The 22,761-nt window shown below is 38.4% G+C and overlaps 1 protein-coding gene across 4 annotated transcripts in view; it reads right to left on the minus strand.

The window, feature by feature from the left end:
• LOC123505641 (WW domain-containing adapter protein with coiled-coil homolog) overlaps positions 1-22,761 on the minus strand; it is a 51,161-nt gene that overhangs the window by 24,280 nt on the left and 4,120 nt on the right. For 2 of the 4 annotated variants that reach the window (XM_045257231.1, XM_045257233.1), the window contains 5 exons: positions 20,333-20,491; positions 20,070-20,176; positions 12,525-12,723; positions 938-1,081; positions 1-338 (listed from right to left, as the gene is read on the minus strand). The exon at positions 1-338 is cut by the window's left edge and continues 265 nt beyond it. In XM_045257231.1, the coding sequence (XP_045113166.1) occupies positions 1-338; positions 938-1,081; positions 12,525-12,723; positions 20,070-20,176; positions 20,333-20,491 (947 nt within the window). The remainder of the gene's footprint in view (positions 339-937; positions 1,082-12,524; positions 12,724-20,069; positions 20,177-20,332; positions 20,492-22,761) is intronic. The other 2 variants (XM_045257232.1, XM_045257234.1) reach the window with 2 other exon arrangements.

Below are 22,761 nucleotides of genomic sequence, written 5' to 3' on the forward strand. Positions count from 1 at the left end.
ACTCAAGGCAGGTATACTGCTTGTTAATGAGGTGGTAGTAGTAGTGCTAGTGGTGTTGGTGCCTGAGGTTGAAGCCACAGTAGTACTGCTTAGCAGGGGTAAGGATGAGGGTAGAGAACTTGGTGGCAGTCCAAGTTTTGGTCTCAAACCACTTTGTATATGTGTCGTGGTTGTGCCTGAATGAGTGGACGTAACGGTCGCGCCTGAAGTAGTCGCCAGGGACACGGTGGCTCCACTGACGTCGTGGCTGTTCTCTGTAGTGGCTCCCCGAGTGTGTAGATGTTCAGAGGTTGGCGTGCTGTCACCTGAAGATATATCCATATCTGCTGCACCTACCTCTGTAAAGTTTTACAGTAAATACACAATTACAGATTCATATCACAACAAAGGAGAACAATCCTATTCCAAGTCCTGATGACAAGACAATCATAGAATAATCATGCAACTCACAAGGATTTTACTTCTATCAATATTTAAAGTCCAGCAATGTGAGCCAACTAATATGACTGAAATCACATACTCTGTTATACTAAAACAAACTTTTGGCTCATGTTTCTGGACTTGTGATAGGGACTGGATCTGGCACACAGCAAACATCATTCAAAACTAAACATAACAACTAGACCCTCACATTAAAGGTCTCAAGAAAAGGGATGCTATATGGCATCAACATTCCATCAATGCAACTTAAAACGGTTACATTTACAGTAATACAATAATATAGAATTACTGGACTTAAAAGGGTCATAAAAAATATCAAGCAATGGTTAAACTAAACAATAAATTTGTAAGTGTCTACACAGTGAAAAAGGCTACTAAACAAGCTGAGGCTTGACAATGATGTCAGCCACTTTAAAGCACACCAGTAAGCTGCCTAAGCATCAAACTTTCCATGAACTTCTCTTAATGAAACGATATAGAACAGTCTCACACATACCTTGACCATATTTTCTAGAGTCTCTTCTATCATACATGTCATCACCTCGATATACTTCTCTCCTATCACGATCATTCCTTTCTCTCTCACCATCCCTGATGTCTCTGCCTTCCCGGTAACTTTCTCCCAGATTGGAATGTTTATCTGAAAATATTTTTACATCAATGCTAACAGATTGAAAATTTTTGTAAGGAACAACTCTAAAGTTGTTTATACTAATGTGGTATCAAATGCAGAGGCTGAGATGGACCTCATAATTTCATCCCATGTTTTTCATATCTCCTGATCAAAAATTGTAATACTCACTTAGGATACCTTTGTTTTGCTTGTTTCATACTTGTGAATGTAAAAATTATCTTTGCTACATCCTTTATAATAATGTCACCCTAGTATATAGATAATCTACAGTGCTGCAAATGAAGTCGGTCCACTTATGTGCAAAGTGTACACAAAACAGTAGTCACATATTACAATGGAAGTTTTGCTCATTTGGGTAATTTGAGTTCTGGTAACTCGGGGAGAGTAGATGCTACTCCTGTGATGCTTATAGCTTCGTTGCTTTCTTGGTTAAGGAACTCTTAGTTTTACAATCAGCCTTGTTTTCCTTACCTAATTATCACAAGTCTGCAAACATTATCCTTACATCCAACATAAGTCCCAAACCACTCACATATGCAGAAAGGGTTGTATTCTAGTACTAAGGGAACAAGTCACTGAAATATACAGGCAATTAGGATGTGGTGGGACAAGTGTAAAAAGGCTTCTTGCTGCTGCAAGCTACCTACCACCAAGTTTCTGCTCATAAAACCAGCCTTGGAGCCAAGGGAAAGACAAAAGAAAGAGCACAAATAGACTCATGGCAGTTGCCTTGAAGAAAACCCATGTTAAACAGTCAGACAACTGAAGGAAATGTATCCAGAGTGGCTCAAGAACTTGTCAGATAGGATGTAAGCATGGCACCAAGAAGCCTTTATATGCACAAGGCTACATGGTGACATACTCTCATGAAGCATAAGGCTATGAAGGATCCACTTCATGAGAGTATCAGTTTCCTTGGCTGTCTTCCTTGGCCTCTCAGACATTTGTTCTCTTAGAGTATGAGGTATGGTGTCTGAAGGGAAGGGCTGTGAGCAGATGCAACCAAGAGGCAAATAGTGCTTTTGTGTCACCCTGTACGAGTACATCTTGAAATTTCTTTTACAGGCAAATTTTCAGTCTTCAAAGCCAAAATTCTGGCCTTTTCTTCATTGCTGACATTGGGTAGAGCCATGCAAATACCATAACAGAAAAAGGGAAGGCTGGGAAAGGAATGAGGGGAAACACATTGTAGTGAAATGGAAATAAGTGTGACAAATCCTCTCTCCATGGCACCTCACAGAGCACTGAGACAGGAACTGTCAGTTGCCTTACATATCTTCACCCCTCGCATGTTTGTAGTGGCAACACCAAATGTACAAAAAAGGTGCAACTTTGCTCCACTGTATGATAACTAAGTAAACCATAATTCAGTTTTCAGATATTAGCATGCAATACTTTCTGTGGACACTGTACCAAAGACAAATTAATCAAGCACTATGGAAACCAGTGGGTATAGCAAACTACTAAATGTCAGCATCTTTAAAAAAATACACCTTACTTTTCTTTATTTAATCCATCAGTTAGCTAATTACAGTATTGATAACAATATATCTTGTTTATGTTAGTCTCATCACCCTTCTTTGGGGAAGTAACTAAAAAAAGAAATTATGGTATGATTTGCATGGTTAGTATCAAATGAGCACACAATACTAAACTCTAAAATCAAGTACTCAATACACCTCAACAAATATAAGAATTACTGCAATATGTGTTTTTAGAGGAAGCCATCCTTACCAGGCTTCATTCCAATTTGCCTGCATAACATCAAAAGTTGTATCCTCATATACTATATTTGTTCACTTGAACAATAAAAGTGCAAGATATGTTAAAATAATGAAGATGCTATCCTAGCATTTGGCTATTGTTGGTGACAAAAAAATTTAAAGGATGTAATAAATAGGTTTTAAAGAGGATTCTTGTAATATTTCAAGACAATGCACAATATGTGTATATTATCTCCTCCTAAGCTGTGTCCACAATATCGAGCATTGCCTGATGGACAAACACTGTTACTATATCCCGTTGTCATACACAAGCTGCCAGTTGTTTCAAGATGAGTCTCTGCACATATACTCTGGCTCAAGAAAGTACAGTGGAGACTCAATACTCAAACTTAATTCATTCCAAATGGCCGTTCAAGTATTAACCCTTTCGCTGTGGCTGGTACATTTACGGTCTCACAGTTTTCTGAGAGTTCACTGTGGCTGGAACACATATTGTTTCTGCTTTGTAACTCTGCGCACAGTGTTGTAGCAGGTAAAATTTAGATAATATGCATATTTGGCAACTCCCCTATATGTTGCCTTACATTAAAACCAATTTTTCTGCTTGAGTGACTTAGTGTAGAAAATACTAGTAAGGAGACGAGTATGACGTGTGCACGCTGCCATTCCCTCCTCCGCAATGATGAGGCAAAACATTCTAGATTTTGACCATATACTTGCTGGATATCTGACAAATGAACCGAGTCATCTCGAAAGTGATGGCGACTGGCCTAGTATTGATGAAGAAGACGAAAGCAGAGCAGACAGTGAGTCAAGTGATGATTATGAGCCTATTGTTGATCTACCTGCGCAGCAACAAAAGAAATGGACACGTGCAGGTGAGGCGGCTGGCGTCAGGTGGAACTGGCGCACCTCACCCTTCACCCCCTGAGCAGTTTGTTTTTGATTCCACATTATCTGGTATAACAGATGCATGTACTGTGATGGACCATTCAAATGAACTTGATTTCCTGCTGCAGTTCTTTGATAACGATTTAATGGGCATGATTGTGGTAGAAACCAATTGATATGCTCATTGTCTGCGTAGGTCATTTGTTTTTATGACATCTTGTTGCAGACAAGCAAACTGGACTGACACAACAAGAGATGAGATTTACCCGTTCTTTTGCATAATGATTCTCATGTCACATAATAAAAATAATAGAATAAATGACTATTGGTCAACAGATAAAGTATATGAACAAAAAATATTGAGAAAATTTATCTCTTGACTGGTTTCTTCAATTATTACGATGCCTGCACTTCAATGACAACACTAAAGCTGTAGAAGGTGACAAACTACAGAAAAATATGCTCTTCTTTCAGGACCAAGTTCAGACCATTTCAAGAATTGTGTGTAGATGAGAGTCTGATGAAGTGGAGAGGTCGCCTAAGCTTCAGACAGTTTATTCCACTAAAACGTCATCGATTTGGGATAAAATTGTTTGTTCTATGTGATTGTGACAGTGGATACATCTCAGACTTCATTGTGTATACTGGGAATGACACAGAGATAGAGCAAGATTTGCATACAGGTGTTACTGGTTCTGTTTTCAAAGCATTACTGACTCCTCATTTACAGAAAGCAATGTACTGTACATGGACAACTAGTATATGAGCCCAAATCTCTCAGTACCTGCTCAATGAAAATACTGGTGCATGTGGAACAGTGAAGGCAAACAAAAAATATGCCTAAACTCCATGTTGTCAAGCGTGGTGAGCATGTGGCACAGCACAGCAATAATATTGTGTTTCTCAAGTGGTGTGACAAGAGAATCGTGCACATGCTCTCCATTGTTCATAAAGATGGTGTGTGTGAAAGTACCAAGCAAGATCAGTGAAGAAATGTTGTGAAGAAGCCCATTGTTGTACTAGATTACAACAAGAAAATGAGAATTGTGGATAAGAGTGATATGTTGCTCAGCAGTGTGGAATGTCTGAGAAAAAGTGTAACGAGGTATATCAAGTTCTTTTTTCATATACAGTAAGTCCTCGTTATAAGGTAGTTCTTTATCCGGTAAATTCAGTTACGGTATTTGGAAATTACTACCCTCAATTCGATATACGGTAAGAAAAATTCACAGATACGGTATTCGCTCATGTCATCCGAGAGGGCCCAGCACGGGGGAGCAGGGGTGATGACGTCATCCATGCCACATCTCCCCGCCACTCACAGTACTGCCTTTAACTTGACCACCCTTGGAGCCTATTATCTCTTCCCCTCCGCCGCTTTTTTTTTTTTTTAACTGCATTACATATTACTTACATGCATTACTAATTAGATGAATAAATGGAATATTAAAGGGTCTATTGTAAGCACAAATATATTCATAATAACCATGGCAAACACTAAAAGCCTACTACCAGCGGCGAACCATGCAGCAACTGATAAAGGGCACAGATGGGTCTGGCAAGCCCATCTTGGGATGAAGTAAAGACGTCTGCCATGAACTTGGCATGGAATAAAGTATGGTCAGAATGCGCGCATGACTTCCCAGGCTTCGCTGAAGACAACATCGGTGCGATCAGAAATGACAGTAAATCTGTGCCATAGGGCTGGCTTCGATGAAGTTGATGATGATGATGTTCAAGATCTTTTGGAAAGCCATGCTGACCTGACCCTCTCTCAAATGATGAACTTATAGAGTTAGACAAGGCATCACAGGAGGCAGAAAATGAAGATGAGGAAGAAGAACCTGTGCGTGGCCTGGACATCAAAACTTAGAGAATGTCTCGGTGGTATTGAAAAAAGCTCTGGAAACCCTGAAGGAATGTGACCCAAATCCTTCCAGGAGTAGCAAAGTGGCTCATGACAGAGAGAAAAGTGTCAAGATTTATCAAGAAATCTATGATGAAAAAACAAGAAAAATTAAAGTTCTTCATCTACTCATTCTTCAAGCCAGTCAGACATGTCATCCCTATCACACATGCCGACCCTGCTACATCTGCTTCTGACAGTGCAGACGACGACGTCTTATCCTTGTCTGCCCACTCGGCAGAAGATGAGTAAGGGCTCAAATCCCTATGTCCCTTAGCCTCAGGAAGGATATCATTTAATAGAATACATGGCGACTGAAAGGTAAATAAAAACATTTTCTGTTTAGTTCTTTAGCACAGTACTTAACTTTTTTTCATTATTTTTTAAATTTCTGTATGGGTGACTTTTGACGTGCTGGAACGCATTCCCTATTATTACATGTTATAATGGGTTTGGTATACGGTAAATTTGATATGCAGTAAGGTTTTTAGGAACACAGATGTACCTTATAACGAGGACTTACTGTACTAGATATGTCACTACTCAATAGTTACTACTTGCATCAAGTAAAAACTGGTAGTATCCAACCATTGCTTGACTTTAGTAAAAATATTGTCCATCAGATGATTGAGAGGTATTATCACAGCCAGCATTACACCAATGGTCAAATTAGAGTACATGTCTTGTGTCTTGTAGAAAGGCTTTTCATTGAGCCTCTGCAAGGATGCAGGAGATGCCACTTATGTCCTCATGCAACCAGGGGGCCAAGAAAACCTCAAAGAACAACATACAAGTGTCGACAGAGCGATGTTCCTCTCTGTGTATACCCATGCTTTGAATTATACCATACACTCAAAAACTATTGAAAAGTTGATATATTGGAAGTGCTGTAATGAAAGTAGACATGTATAATATAAAAAAAATTAAATAAACAAAAATTCAGTGCCTGTGTAAGGAGACAATACATAAGTTTGACAGTGCGCACGTGGGGAGAGCTAGCGTGTTGGCGGGATGGAGGGTGGCCATTGTGACTGCAAACAAAATGTGTTCGTATGCATGGTAATTTATTATTAGTGGTTTCATATGTGGTTTTATTTGAAAACATTGACTAACTGAAAATCAATTGTGTACAAAAAATTGCCATGGAAACATTTCTGTACAAAAATAAAATGTACTAAGTTGAAAACCAAGTGGTTTCACTGTGCGCCTGGCAGCACAGTCACGGGTCTGATGCCGTGTTCTGATGTTACATCAGAACACGGCATCATTCAACACAACAAAACATAGATTTTCCAGTATGGAATGAACATACAATTCACTTTAAAAGATTAAATATGATCAATAAAGCAATAAAATTTTGCCGCACAGGGGGATGGGCCTATCAATAAGACATCCACAGTGAAAGGGTTAAAAAGTTCAACTATTGATACCTATAAATCAGGTAATTTGTTCCAGCCATTGCCAAACCCAAGTTTAGAAAATACCAGCGGTTTAATTTTGCAGTCGCTGCTAGCATTGGTGCACAGAAGCAGGGTTAGCCTGTCTTTCATAGCCTTGTATCCTGGCAAACACTTCTTTTCCTTTGTTATATATATAGATCATGTTTGGTATAATTTTTTCCAAAACAGGCCAGTTTCATCACAATTAAAGATATGTTGTGGGCTTAAGCACTCCTTATCCACAAATTTCTTAAATTCAGACACAAATTACTCATTGGCAACTCTGTCAGCACTTGCGTGCCTTACAACAGAATGAAATCCAGTTCTTTTCTTGAAATTCCCAAACCACCCTTTACCTGCTTTAACCCCTAAAATTAGAGGATGTTGGGATCTTTAGCTCGTGCTAACACAGGAGGTTTGGCGAGAAACACAAAAATAGCCTGTATTCACATACTGATTACACTTGGAAATTCAATAAATGAGTGAGAACAAATGGTGTTCTGCCCACAAGCAACTCTTCCTTTTGCAATGCAAAAAACCAGAAGTCTCTAAATGCTATGGTCACCAAAATATCACAGGTTGAATGAGGTGGTATCATCGGTGTACTTGGCCTTGCGTCCAATTGGGTCCATCGGCCTTGGCTAAAGCGATAGAAAATGGGCCCCTTGTATCCTCACTCTCTCTCTCAATCAAAATGTTCGCAAAGTGATCTAATTAGTATATTTTTTGCAAAGAAAAATATATAAAATACACACAATAGGAGTTGCTGGTGGTGGTGGTGGAATGTCCTTCCCCTCGGAGGTTGAACCTCTTACATCTGTATCAGAGCCCAGAACATCATTATCATTGCTCTCTATTATTGTACACTGTTAATTTCAAAGCCCTTCTGATACCGTTCTCATTCAAAAGTTGTCTCCCTGCAACATGGCGAAAGACCCAAGGTTCCACGTGGAAGTAAGGCGCAGGAGAGGTGGCGGAATAGGACACCGTGATATCACTGTCACTCCCACCATCCATCGTGGAGTTGGTGACACAGAGACATATAGCATATGTTTACTCCTGATGAGTGTTGCCAGCTCAAAAAAAAAAAAAGCCTAAAAACACCAGAACGTCTATCAACGTGCACCGAGTCTTGTGTGATGAACGTCTATCGATGTGTCCCGAGTTTTAAGGATTAAAATCATCATTGGAGTCAGATGTAGTATCAGAAATAAGATCACGATGCAGCAGCCTAGCCTTCGCACAAATTATGCCCTCTGACAAAGAATCACCAGCCATCTGCCTTTGGTTTATCCAATCAAAAATTTTTTCCATTTCTTCCACTGCCGCAGGTCGCTTAAATTGCCTTTTCACACTTATTGCCACATCAGCTCTTTTAATAAGCTGTCTTTTTCAGTACAGTAATACTCCTCTTAACGAATGTTCGTCTAACGAATTTCTGGTTTAACGTACTATATATAGTTAGACAAAAAAGTCCGCATAACGTACAACCACATCCGTTTTAGTGAATTTTCTGGGTTTTAATTTGCCGGGTGAGGTACTGAATGCGGCAGCTTCGCTGTGATTGGCTGGCTCCCCACCTCTGTCTCTAGTGCTCCTGGGGCCGGATCCAAGAAGTTGGTTGTTGTCTATGTTGGTACGGACAACCTCCATAGTAACCTCCTGCTTACATACCAATCTTCGTAAAATAGCATCCACAAAGTTTCATTGCTGTTAGTGAGTGGAGGTTTTTAGCCCGCCTAAAAGTGCTCATTGGCTGCCAGGGCTGACATGTCACTACCGTGTCGTCACGAGGACAGGCAGCCAATCATAAGTCAGCTTTATGTTCCCTAATCCAGGGCTGAGGAAATCATATGGCTTTGTTCTCAAACAATGATACAGCGTCACATGCCCACAGCTACTACTCAGCACAGTTGGCAGTCCTGATAGTGCTTTCATCAGGGCTAGTGAACCCCATAATAAAACAAGGACACAAGGATACTCCGACATTGAGGCTTTAACATTGGTGGGGGAGGTGTAGTGTCGGGGTGTGATTTCAGGCAGGCGGTAAACCAAAATCAAAACAAAAAAGAGATACATATTATTTGAATATTTGCTTATATATGGTAGTACAGGCAAACCCCGCTTAACAAAGGGGTTACGTTCCTAAAAAAACACTTCGTTAAGCGAACCGATTATAACTGAATTGAACTTCCATTGAGATTAAGCTAAGCGAGTGCATCATAGTACAGTAAAAGGTTTAATGCAAGTAAAAATTATGAAGTTAAACATTTAGGTAGTTTAATTTAAGTCATTATAATGTACACTAATGTATGTATGTACGTAACTTTATAATGTTGATGACCTTAAATTTATGAAGGGAGGGAGTGAAACAGGAAATACACTAACCAGCAACCTGTGGAATGTAAACAAAGTGCGCATCATGGTACCGCATACAAAACTTATGTACCACATTTCCACAAGGCTTTCCATTTTATCCATTGTAGAGTCACGAGTTCAGGTGGTTCTTTTAGCTTTCAAGGAAGATACGGTCTCACCAGCCTTCTTAATAGAGTCTGCTGACTTGAAAATAGTAGACAGTAGATGGAGTCAAGATGGTGGCAAGCAATGTTATTAGTTTTCTGGCCTCTCATGTCTGTGAATAATACCCGCTTCACTTCAAGAGCAAGACACTTCCTGGTCTTCTTAGGAACGTTAGGCCACATTGTAGGGCGTTTTGGTGGTAAGTTGAACTAGGGAAGATGAGCTGCTGGTGACGCTGTTATGTTTTGACTGGGGAGTGAGTGGTGCGCGTGATCTTGATCTTGATCTTGATGCTACAGGTGACACAGAATTTCTTCTGAGTCAGGCCTTTGTATCGGCAGCGCCTGTGTTGTCCACGAGAGGCTTGATCTTGATCTTTATTCTACAGGTGTCTCAGGATTTCTCCTGAGGCAGGCCTTAGTACCAGCAGCTCCTGGTGTATTCAAAAGCCTGTCAGCTTACATGATACAGTGGGGTTTTCAAATTTGGAAAAAATTACCTGGATAAAACTTCGTTAAAGTGAGTTTGGTGTTTGTTAAACGAGCAGGTGGTAGTAAAACGAAACCTTCGTTGTAGCGAAATTTCGTTGTGTGAACCTTCGTTAAACGGGGGTTGCCTGTAAACAAAGTGAGCTGTTTGCTTTTTGTTTCATCTTGACCAAATTGCACGTGGAATTTATCTAATGTTTTGGACACAGTTAAAAAAATCTTTTCCTTCACCTTTTTCAAACATTATGTATGTTTTGTATGGGTATTATTCTATTTCTTGACATAACTGCTGAAATATGTTTTATTTCTTTGTTTTACATTGCTGTCAAATGGAAGCGTTAAGATTAAGGAGGGTTAGAATGGGGTTGGTATTGGCAACATTGAAAACCCATCCATTTATGTAACAATGGTTTGCTTTGGTGTACATATAGTCAGTAAGTGAAGCAAAATCTGGGTATGAATGAAAATTGCATGCCCCACTGAGTCACTGAGTTCAACACTGCCAGATGAAGTTCCAAAGCAAGTAATTCATGCCAAAGGAAGCAGTAATTCATTAGTAATTCACTATCACTCAGTGCCAAGGAGACAAGGTGATCCTCATGGCATGAGCATATATGAATACTAAGATATGATATCCATTATAGCAGGCAATAGAGGAATGGAAACAAATATCGTGGTGAAAGCAACACGCAAGCTAAAAGGGTCATAAGAAGAAGCGGCAGAGTCACTGCAAGTCTCCACTTTGTCTGTGGCCGATCTCATCTCTGCTTTATTTTTTGGTATTCCATGTATGATTTCACTTTATGCATTACAAAACAATTCTTTCTTGGGGGCAAGGTTTGTAAAAAGCTAATAGAAATGTTGTTTTGTGAACATAAATGCATATATAAGACAGTAACACCACCTTGAGAGGTGGTGTTCCCAGCAACCTAAGAGCAATCTGATAGCAACCTCGTTACCGTCCCTCGAAGTGTTCATGGATGCCATTTCGCGGCAGGAGGTTGCTCTGACGTTGTTAAAGTTTCTTGGATCCAGCTCCTGGTGCTGGTATTGGCTGCCTCTGTCTCACTCTCTCCCGCTCTGTAGTACGAAGAGGTTGACCTGTATTTCTGCTACGCTTATCAACGCGTTTTCGCCACTTAACACGTTACCCGCGTTAGTGCAATATGCTAGACTCTGCCTCACCGAGGCAAACTTTGATCCGCTCCTGCACAAATTACACTGGAGCTATCAGTGAGAGAATTTGTACGTAGCTCCTCTAACTTCCAATGACTCATATGACATAAAAAAAGTAGTGGTACACCAGTGGCCTAATACGCTGCAAAACATGTATATAATTTTTTCTTAACCCATGTGGTATGTTGGGGACCAGCCCAGAACGCATCCCCCATATTTCCATTATTTCCTATGGGAAAACTACGTCCGCTTAACAAATTTTCGCTCTACGAACAGCTTTGGCACCCCCTATCCTGTTCGTTAAGCAGAGTATTGCTATATTGTGACTACTGTAGATTTAGCCATACGGTACTCAGTTGCAAGATCGGTTATTCTTCCCCCTTTCTCGTATTTATCAATAATCTCCTTTTTCCTTTCGATGACTGTCACTACACTCTTTCTTGTAGGCTTATTCTCACCACTAATAAGCCTCTTCGGTGCCATTGTAAGCTTTTAAATGAAAAAAAAAAAAAAAAAAAAAAAAAAAACAGGAGAAAGTGCAGGACAATGTTATTCTTACAACAGCGAAGGATCAACTGGCTGCGGTGGACCAGTGGGGCACGTGGGGCCGTTGTTTACAGCCACATGGACGGACGTTCAAGTAATATGTACGTATTTTTTCGAGTATTAAGTCGAACTTTTGCGTTCGACTATTTAGACGTTCAAGTATATATTGAGTCTTCACTGTATCTTGCTTTGTTATGTATGGTACCACTTTTGCAAGGAGAATATAGAAACTGTTTACATCCATTCTCATGCATTAGATGAAACGATTTTCACGTTCATCATGAAGTTCATGTAATAAAGTCGCATGACTTCCCAACTCTTCTCTTCTGTGGAGCCATTCATTAAACCACACTATCTTCTAAGATCTGACTTGTTTTCTCTTTTTCACACTAGTTGCAAGAATGATCTAGCACAAGAGCATTTTTTTTCTTGTCTGCTGTGCTAGGCATGGTGAGACCGCTCTCACACTTCCCTATCCTTTTAATGCCTACTGAATGACATGACCTGCCCAACAGAACCACCTCTCAAGCAGTGTCGATTAGTACACGAGACTATACAGGCAAACGTTGCCTGGTAGGGGCAGAGCCTGATGGACTGTCCACAAATGAAGGATTTGCACTGATCTGGTATCATTTTTTGTTACCATATCAGTGCCCATAAATTTTACACTTCTGACATCACCAATTACGCATAGTGGTCCAGTACTATCAATAAGCCATTCTCCTATCACCATGGTGATAACAACTGGTGTCTTACCTTGCCTGGTGGAACTCTTGTCATGTGACCTATTGGAGGTTTCCTTGGCACGTGTTCTCTCCCACTCTAGCCACTCTGGGGGCTTTTCCCACTGAGAGACTTCGGTGCGGCAGTTGTAGTAGTATTTCTTGCCTGAAGAGCTTACATGCTCCGACCAGTCCCCCACCCTCGCCAAGCGTTCCTTCTCCTCCTTCTTGTGCTGTTCATGAAGGTTCAGAGATGTATGAGTAACATTAAGTGAGCTGCTTATCACCAATGATCAATTCAATAATTGCTAAATTCCATAAAAAGTGCTGGAGTTAAGATATCAATGACAATGAAAGCAATTGTTACAATTTCCTTGTTCCTTGTATAAATAACTTAATTTTCAATGTATTTGTGGAAGAAGAAAACTGTTCTGGTGTTGGAATCTTAAGTGTATTATGAAAAGGTACCTTTTCATTTTCTCACTGAGAAATGACAAAGAATCCTGTTTGAGCTACCTCTACCTTTCTTCAAGAAAGATTCCCATTCTGGTACACATCTTATCAAGTCTAAACACACACACACACACACACACACACACATATATATATATATATATATATATATATATATATATATATATATATATATATATATATATATATATATATATATATATATATATATATATATATATATATATATATATATATATATATATATATATATATGTAGATAAATAGATAGATATTCTATAAAGATTCCCTTCCCCTAATCTTTATTAATTTGTGTGTAATACACATTCATGAAAACCAATAAAAAATGCAAAATAGAAAACATATCAATAAGAAAAATTATAAATTTAAAGGTAATTGCAATTTAGAAATGTTAATTTATAATCACTTCATTACCAATTTTGCAATATCACATTTGCCAAACCCTTCAACCACAGAGATTTTATTGCAAACTTCATCAATTTCATAGGTGTAACTCATACTTATCCACAAATGTATTTAATCACTTGAAAAAAAATTCCTTCATGTGTTCAGATAGATTCTGGTCACAAGACACATGCAGTGGAGAATCAATACTAAAACTTAAATAGTTCCAAATGGCTGTTCCAGTATTAAAGTTCGACTATCAAAACCTATAAATCAGGTAATTTATTCTAATCTTACAAAATCCTCAAGTTTATCAAAATTTCAATATATTTATTCTTTTTTTTATAATTTTGATTTGTACATACCGTAAGTGAAGGCTTGTGATGGATAACGTAGAAGAGGAAGGAAGAAGGATGGGGAGGAGGAGGGAGGTTGCCATTCATGAAAATGTCTCCAGGTGTGATTCCTGTGAACCCACTAGTGGAAGGCTGTGGCTCACTTAACACTTGCATTCTCACTAGATTCCTTATTTTCACTACTAATAAACCTCACAACTGCAGGACTAGGGATCCGGTACATTGGAATTTTGTTTCTGTATTATAGGTATTACCAGTATCAGAACAGGACAATGGCAGTGGAGGGAAGGGAGAGGCCAGTGTTTTGTTTAAATCTATGTGTGTGGCCGTTTGATTACCAGATATTTTCACCACTAATAAGCTCTTGGTGCTATTGTAAGTTTCTAAATGAAAAACTAGACAGAACCCAGGAGAATGTTATTCTGATGACTGCAACAGCACAACTGGCAGAAGGGGTTTGGGAGAGGCTAGGGAGCCTTTGTTTACAATCACGTGTGTGGATGTTTGACTACTATGTATTTGTTTTGAGGATTAAATCAAACTTTTGCATTTGAGTGTTGAAAAGTTCAACTAATAAGACATTCGAGTATTGAGTCTCCATTGTATATGAATTATTGAAACTATGAATGCAAAGGAGTCAGGTATGTGGAATATCGGTAGTGTTTCTTTGCTAACACTCACCTTACAAATATTCTCTGGCAAATATTCTTTAACTGAATCACTTATGATGCCAGTTGACTCTTATATCTATTTCATCAATCAATTCAAACTTGGACTCACTCTTGAATAGGGATAAGAAAACATGTTCCACACATGTCAATCACATTCCATGGCATCACCAGCTACACCACACAACATTCCCATGAGCCTTGAGACATGATTTGGTGTCAATTTCTCTCTCCCATCACAGGTCTTAAAGTCACACAAACCCATAAAATGGAGGCCAATGTATTGTCAGATAAGCTTTGAATTTACAGGAGTAATTCATTGGCCACCAGAAGAAATCTTCCATGAAATAATATGGTAACTGATTATTAATGAAAGGGTTAGAGGTGGTAACTTATTTGTAAATCACAATTCACCATTGCAACATAGAGATAAGTAATTGAAAGGGATAAGGATGATAACTCACTTGCAAATCAAAATTCACCAGCTTAATGTACAATGTTATTACATCAAACTTTGGACAATGCTGGAGGAAAAAAAAAAAAAAAAAAAAAAAAAAAAAGTTAAATGATGTGATATGAAAATGATGCAACAATTTGAAACAAAAGAATGTGTATAAAGAAAAAATATTTGAAGCTGTTGTTATAGCCCTAGGTGATAGATAAGAGATTCTCCTGAGGAAAACACACACACACAACGATGCGAAACTGTACAGAGTCATTAAACAAAAAGAGGATTGTAAAATACTACAGGAAGACTTAAACAAGATCTGGAAATGGAGCAAAAAAATGGGAGATGGAATTCATTGTGGACAAAAGCCATGTCATGGAAATGGGAAAAAGTGAAAGACAACCAGTGGGAATCTATAAGATGGGAGAAGGAGTAGAACTAGAAAAAGTAAAAAAGGAAAAGGACTTGGGAGTGACAATGGAAGAAAATAATCAACCGGTAAGCCATATTGATAGAATTTTCAGAGAGACGTATAATTTGCTAAGGAATATTGGAGTAGCATTTCACTATATGGACAAGGAAATGATGAAGAAACTGATAAGTATTAAAATAAGACCTAGATTGGAATATGCAGGAGTTGTGTGGACTCCCATAAAAGAAACACATAAGAAAATTAGAGACTACAAAAATGGCTACAAGAATGGTTCCAGAATTTAAAGGGATGACATATGAGGAGAGACTAAAGGCTATGGATCTACCAACCTTGGAGCAGAGAAGAGAGAGGGATCTGATACAAGTTTATAAATTGATTAACGAAATGGATGAAATGGATAATGAGAAACTGATCCTGAGAGAAGAATATGACTTTAGAAGCACAAGATCGCATAGTAAGAAACTAAGGAAGGGACGATGTCTGAGAGATGTTAAAAAATTTAGTTTCCCGCAAAGATGTGTTGAGACTTGGAACAGTTTGAGTGAGGAAGTGGTGTCAGCAAAGAGTGTACATAGTTTTAAAGAAAAATTGGATAAGTGTAGATATGGAGACGGGACCACACGAGCATAAAGGCCCAGGCCCTGTAAAACTACAACTAGGTAAATACACACACCAGACGCAGTCGAGGAAGGACGCACTGGCGTCCCTCAGACAATCAGCTGATCTTCACTACCTATTGTATAGCATTTACAGTGGCCTGGGCAAGTAGTGTGGACTCATTTTCATGAAATCAACTGTTAAAGAATCATGAGTAAAGAGGAGATTCCATCAAAATGCAGGTATGAGACTAGAGAAAGAATGAAAGATGATCACTATGTTGATGAGGGAGAGAGCGCATTTGAAGGTTTCGATACGGTGAATACTTTACTACTTAAGAGAGTGTTGACTATTGAACATAAACTAGATAAATGGATAAAGGAGAGTATGAGAATGAAAGGGAATGAAGAACAGGAAAAAGTTTAAAAAAACTGATAAAAAGGATAAAAAAAAAGTGGAAGAAAATGAAGCTAGGCTAAGAGCAGAAAACGAAGAACTGAAAAAGGAAGTAGCTAACTACAAGAAGCAGATGAAAGAAGGACTTGGTAAAGCCGAGAAAGAAAAAGAGAAGCTGAAAGATCTAGTAAACAAAGAAGAGGAAAGAGTACAGAACGTGATTAAAAAAGAAGTACAAGCATGGAGAGTCCAAGATAAGAAAGATAAGGCTGATTTTCAGGTGATTCACGAACAACTAAAAGAAAAAGAAGAAAATATGACAAACAAAATGATAGGAGTCCTCAAGACAAGAAAATCTAGTTAGAGAAATTGCAGAAAAAAAGAAGAGTGTAGTCGTATTTGGAATAAAAGAAAACAAAATATAGACCAAGAAGAGAAAAAGAAGAAATGAAATCAGTCAAAGACCTACTGAAGAATCTAAACGACGAAGATAGGCAGAACTTGGAAGAGGAAGTAGAAGAAATAAACAGAATGGGACCATATCAAGAAGGAAAAATGAGACCAATTAAAATACTACTAAAATCACAAGCAGCAACAGAAGAAATATTATATAGAACAACAAAACTTAGAGAAACAGAAGGCTGCAAGGATATCTATATAAAGAAAAATAGAAATGAGGAAGAAAGGAAGAGATACAATGAACTGGCAGCAGCAGTAAGGGAAAAAAAATAATGAAAGGTCAGAAGAGGAAAAAGGCATTTTTGGAGAATTCTAGGAGACAGGATAAGGAAATGGTATATAAAGAGAAGGAAGAGAAAAAGTGGAACAAGTTTAACTAAAATGATAAAGGCAAGAGACTAAAATGATGTATACAAACATAGACGGGTTTTATCAAGTAAATTAGAATTAAGAGATTACATAAAGAAAGAAAATCCAGATATTGTATGCCTGGCTGAAACAAAACTAAATGAGGCAATCAAAATAGACTTGGATAATAGGTATAATGTATGGAGAAGAGACAGAGGGGTAAAGGAGGAGGAGTCATGATAATGTTAAGGAAGGAGATAGTGATAAACCAAGTGGAATGTGGGAAGGAAAAGCAGAAGTATTGTATGTTAAGATGCATATTAATAAAAAGAGTTAACAATCATTGTAACATATGTGCCACCAAAACAAATTCATGGACCAATCAAGAATATAAAGACATGATAGATGACACAATAAGGAGTCTAACGAGAATCGTTAAAGAAAGGAGAAAAGTGATATTAGTAGGAGATTTCAACTGTAAAGAAGTGGACTGGGAAAATTATGAAAGTGGTATGGGGGAAGAAGCCTGGGGAGAAAGATTCCTGAACCTAATGATAGACAATATGATGGACCAGAGAGTAAAGGAATGCACAAGATTCAGAGGAAACGACGAGCTGGCGAGATTGGACCTAGTTTTTACAAGGGGTATACAAATGAATGATGATATAAGATATAAGTGCCCATTGGGAAAGAGTGACCATGTAATATTAGAAATGGATATAGAAGAGGGAAAGGAAGATAGAGACGATTCATACAAAGGAGACCGATTAAATTACAGAAAGGCTGATATTGAGAATCTCAAGAACTAGTTTAAAAACGTAAACTGGGAGGAGATGGAAAACTCAAGAGACGATGCAAGAGAAGTATAACTTATTTTTGGAAATATACAAAACAGGAGTCAGGAATATGTCCCAAAATATAGACCTAAAGAAGAAGGAAAGAAAGATTGGTTTAATGCAAGGTGTGCTAGGGCAAAGGAGAAAAGAGATGGAGCATGGAAAAGGTGGAGGAGAAATAGAAATCCAGTAAATAAGGAAAACTTCAAGGCAGCGAGAAATGAATATGTTAAGGTGAGGAAGGAAGAGGAAAAGAACTTTGAAAAGGACATTGTCGAAAAATGTAAGGAGCAACCAAAATTGTTCTATAGATTCATAAATGGAAAAATTAGGCAAAAAGAAACAATAGTAAGGTTAAAAGGAGAGAATGGGATGGTGGAAGACCCAAAAGTATGGCAGAACTATTAAATATAAATTCCAGGAGGTCTTTACTAAGGAATCCAAATTTGAAAGGCCACAGGGTAATAGAGAGACAGTCTATATGAAAGAGATTAAAGTAACCAAGCTTGAAATAAAAGAGTTAATGAAGGAACTGGATGAAGAGAGGCAATGGGACCGGATGAAGTCTCAGGCAGAATACTGAAAGAATGTAGGGAAGAACTAGCAAGTCCTATATACAACATCATAAAATGCTCAATAGAAAATGGAACAGTACCAGTAGAATGGAAAAGAGCTGAGGTGGTTCCCATATATAAGAGCGGAAGGAAGGAAGAACCTTTAAATTACAGACCGGTATCACTAACTAGTGTAATATGCAAGATGTGTGAAAGAATAATAAAGAAACAATGGATCGAGTTCCTTGAAGACAACAAATTAATATCAAATAGCCAATTTGGTTTTAGAAAAGACGGTCTTGTGTAACTAATTTATTGAGTTTCTATTCTAGAATAGTTGATAGAGTACAAGAGAGAGAGGATGGGTTGACTGTATTTATTTGGATTTAAAAAAGGCATTTGACAAAGTGCCACATGCAAGATTACTATGGAAGTTAGAGGAGAAGGGTGGCTTAAAAGGAAGCACATTGAGATGGATAGAAAATTATTTGAGGGGGAGAGAAATAAGGACAGTAGTTAAAGATATGAAGTCCAAGTGGAGAGCAGTAGAAAGCGGAGTGCCACAGGGGTCAGTATTGGCACCAATACTTTTCCTCATTTATATTAACGACATGCCAGAAGGAGTGAACAGCTACATAAATCTGTTTGCAGATGATACGAAACTGTGCAGAGTTATAAAGCAAAAGGAGGATTGTGAAATACTGCAAGAAGACCTAAATAAGATCTGGGAATGGAGTAAAAAGTGGGAAATGGAATTCAATGTGAACAAAAGCCATGTCATGGAAATGGGAAAGAGTGAAAGACGACCTGTGGGAATCTATAAGATGGGAGATGGAGTAGAACTGGAGAAAGTAAAAAGGAAAAGGACTTAGGAGTGACGATGGAACAAAACAATCAACCAGTAAGCCATATTGATAGAATTTTAGAAACATATAATTTGCTAAGGAATATTGGAGTAGCATTTCACTACATGGACAAAGAAATGATGAAGAAATTGATAAGTACTATAATAAGACCCAGATTGGAATATGCAGGAGTAATGTGGACCCCTCATAAAAAGAAACACATAAGGAAGTTGGAGAGACTACAAAAAATGGCTACCAGAATGGTTCCAGAATTTGAAGGGATGACATATAAGGAGAGACTAAAGGCTATGGATCTACCAACCTTGGAACAAAGAATGGAGAGAGGAGATCTGATACAAGTTTATAAATTGATCAACGGAATTAACCACGTGGATAATGAGAAACTGATCCTGAGAGAAGAATATGACATTCGAAACACAAGATCGCATAGTAAAAAGCTGAGAAAGGGAAGATGTCTGAGAGATGTTAAAAAATACAGTTTCCCGCAAAGATGTATTGAGACATGGAACAGTTTAAATGAAGAAGTAGCGTCTGCACTGAGTGTGCATACTTTTAAAGCAGGATTGGATAAGTGTAGATATGGAGACGGGGCCACATGAGCATAAAGCCCAGGCCCTGTAAAACGACTAGGTAAACACACACACACAAAAAAAATTAAGTACAATGAATCTTGATCAGAATATCATTCCAAGAGACTACAGGATGGCAACATTTCTTAAGAACAATAGCCTTTACTTACAACGGAATTAATACGATCATGGTTGCCTCGGTTGTCCCGATCTCGTTCCCGATCTCTGTCTCGGTCACGAACTTCTCTTCGACGCTCTTTGGGAGACCTGCTGTCATCTACATAAAAATAGAAACAAGATGAAAACACAACTAACTTTTGAGTGTTTAATATATGATTTTTTATTTTGCTACCTAATGTTAAATGCTCCAGCTGCTAGTGGGATGTTACGTAAAGGCATTTCACTATAAAACAAGAGAGAACTGGAACTGTACCTCGGTCTCTGTAATGGTAATCCCGATCCCGATCTCGGTCACGGTCTCTGTCCCGATCTCTGTCTCGATCACGGTCGCGGTCCCTTTCACGATCCCGGTCCCGGTCCCGGTTGTCTCGGTCCCTATCTCTTTCCTTCTCACGCACCTTGTAGTAGCTGGCTGTACGACCAAGAGAGAATAAAGAGAACAGAATTAATAGATGTGACAAACGAACATAACAACAGGCTAACCAGGCTAATCTATATTTGTGAAAATTTTGTGCAATAATTATCAAACTAACCCACAATGTATCAAGGTTAATCAAGTTAATCAAGAGTTTGTGTGTATGTGTGTGTGTGTGTGTGCGTGTATTTACCTAGTTGTAGTTTTACAGGGCCTGGGCTTTATGCTCGTGCAGCCCCGTCTTCATATCTACACTTATCCAATTTTTCTCTAAAACTGCACACTTGTTGCTGACACCACTTCACACAAACTGTTCCACGTCTCAACACCTCTTTGTGGGAAACTATATATTTTTTAACATCTCTCAGACATCTTCCCTTTCTCAGTTTTTTACAATACGATCTTGTGCTTCGAATGTCATATTCTTCTTTCAGGATCAGTTTCTCATTATCCACTTGGTCCATTCCGTTGATCAATTTATAAACTTGTATCAGATCCTCTCTCTCCCTTCTCTGTTCCAGGGTTGGTAGATCCATAGCCTTTAGTCACTCCTCATGTCATCCCTTCAAATTCTGGAACCATTCTTGTAGCCATTTTTTGCAGTCTCTCCAACATCCTTATGTGTTTCTTTTTAGGAGGGATCCACACTACTCCTGCATATTCCAATCTGGGTCTTATTATAGTACTTATAAATTTCTTCATCATTTCTTTGTCCATGTAGTGAAATGCTAATCCAATATTCCTTAGCAAATTATATGTCTCTGAAAATTCTATCAATATGGCTTACCGGTTGATTGTTTTCTTCCATCATCACTTCTAAGTCCTTTTCCTTTTTTACTTTCTCCAGTTCTACTCCATCTCCCATCTTATAGATTCCCACGGGCCATCTTTCACTCTTTCCCATTTCCATGACATGGCTTTTGTCCATACTGAATTCCATTTCCCACTTTTTACTCCATTCCCAGATCTTATTTAGGTCTTCCTGCAGTATTTCACAATCCTCTTTTTGCTGTGTGTGTGTTTGTGTGTTTCACTGTTTGATCTGCTGCAGTCTCTGACGAGACAGCCAGACGTTACCCTACGGAACGAGCTCTGCCAGAAAGCTCATTATTTCCGATCTTCGGATAGGACTGAGACCAGGCACACACCACACACCGGGACAACAAGGTCACAACTCCTCGATTTACATCCCGTACCTACTCACTGCTAGGTGAACAGGGGCTACACGTGTGTGTGTGTGTGTGTGTGTGTGTGTGTGTGTGTGTGTGTGTGTGTGTGTGTGTGTGTGTGTGTGTGTGTGTGTGTGTGTAACTAACAATAAGAAGTAAAAATTTGACAATGCAATAACATGTCACCTCTGAAAGGAGAGAGGGAGAGGAAAACAAATATATTTAATCTCTTCAGTACCTTGATGCATTTCCACATTCATTCTGCTTATTATTTGGTGATTTTGTACAGCTACAGAAAAATATGTGGGAATTAAAATAGTGAAGACTGGCTATTTATCTTCTAAACTCCATAGACCCTTCCTAATGTCAATAGTATCATCTAATTGTATACAAAACTCAAGGTAGAAATGCACCCCAGTACTGAAGAGTTAGTTAATATGTAGTTAATCTCAATTCTGAAAAGTTTCCTAATAATAGTCTTTGTTATTTCTATTACTTAATATAACTTAGTTCATTCAAGTCCTGCTGTGGTCATCAAAAGCTACAAATATCCTTATTCACAAACTGTAAATGTTCACAGCACCATCTCAGAACTGAGTCACTAACCCTGGAGCATGATCATGAAACATTCACAATTCTGAATTATCACACTTGACTCATAAATGTGGAACAGAAATTCATGGACAAAAAGTAAACACAGGTAGAGGTAAAGACAACACATAGCAAATAATGGAAGATGACTCTCACTGTCTTAATAGAAGAGATAATAAATTTCACATGATAAAAAGAGCTGTGAATCACTTCTCATTACCATCTCCCTGTGACTAGTTTCTCTTTCACAATTCTTATTGATCATGAAAGGAAGAGAAACCATACTCTATCTTACTCTCAAACAATTCCAAGTCCATGTTCTCACTGTCAATTAAAAAACACACAAAACACATTTTGACTATACAATGATCTTTACTGGAACAAGTTCTGAAGAAACTGCCCATAAAGCATCATGGTATCTGATTATGGTGATGGCATAAAAGAAAGAAAACAGTGATTTCAGTGAAGCACAAATATTTTTTATATACAACACACACGTGGACGCAC

This window comes from Portunus trituberculatus, chromosome 18 (genome assembly GCF_017591435.1).
Source record: "Portunus trituberculatus isolate SZX2019 chromosome 18, ASM1759143v1, whole genome shotgun sequence".
NCBI lineage: Eukaryota > Metazoa > Arthropoda > Malacostraca > Decapoda > Portunidae > Portunus > Portunus trituberculatus.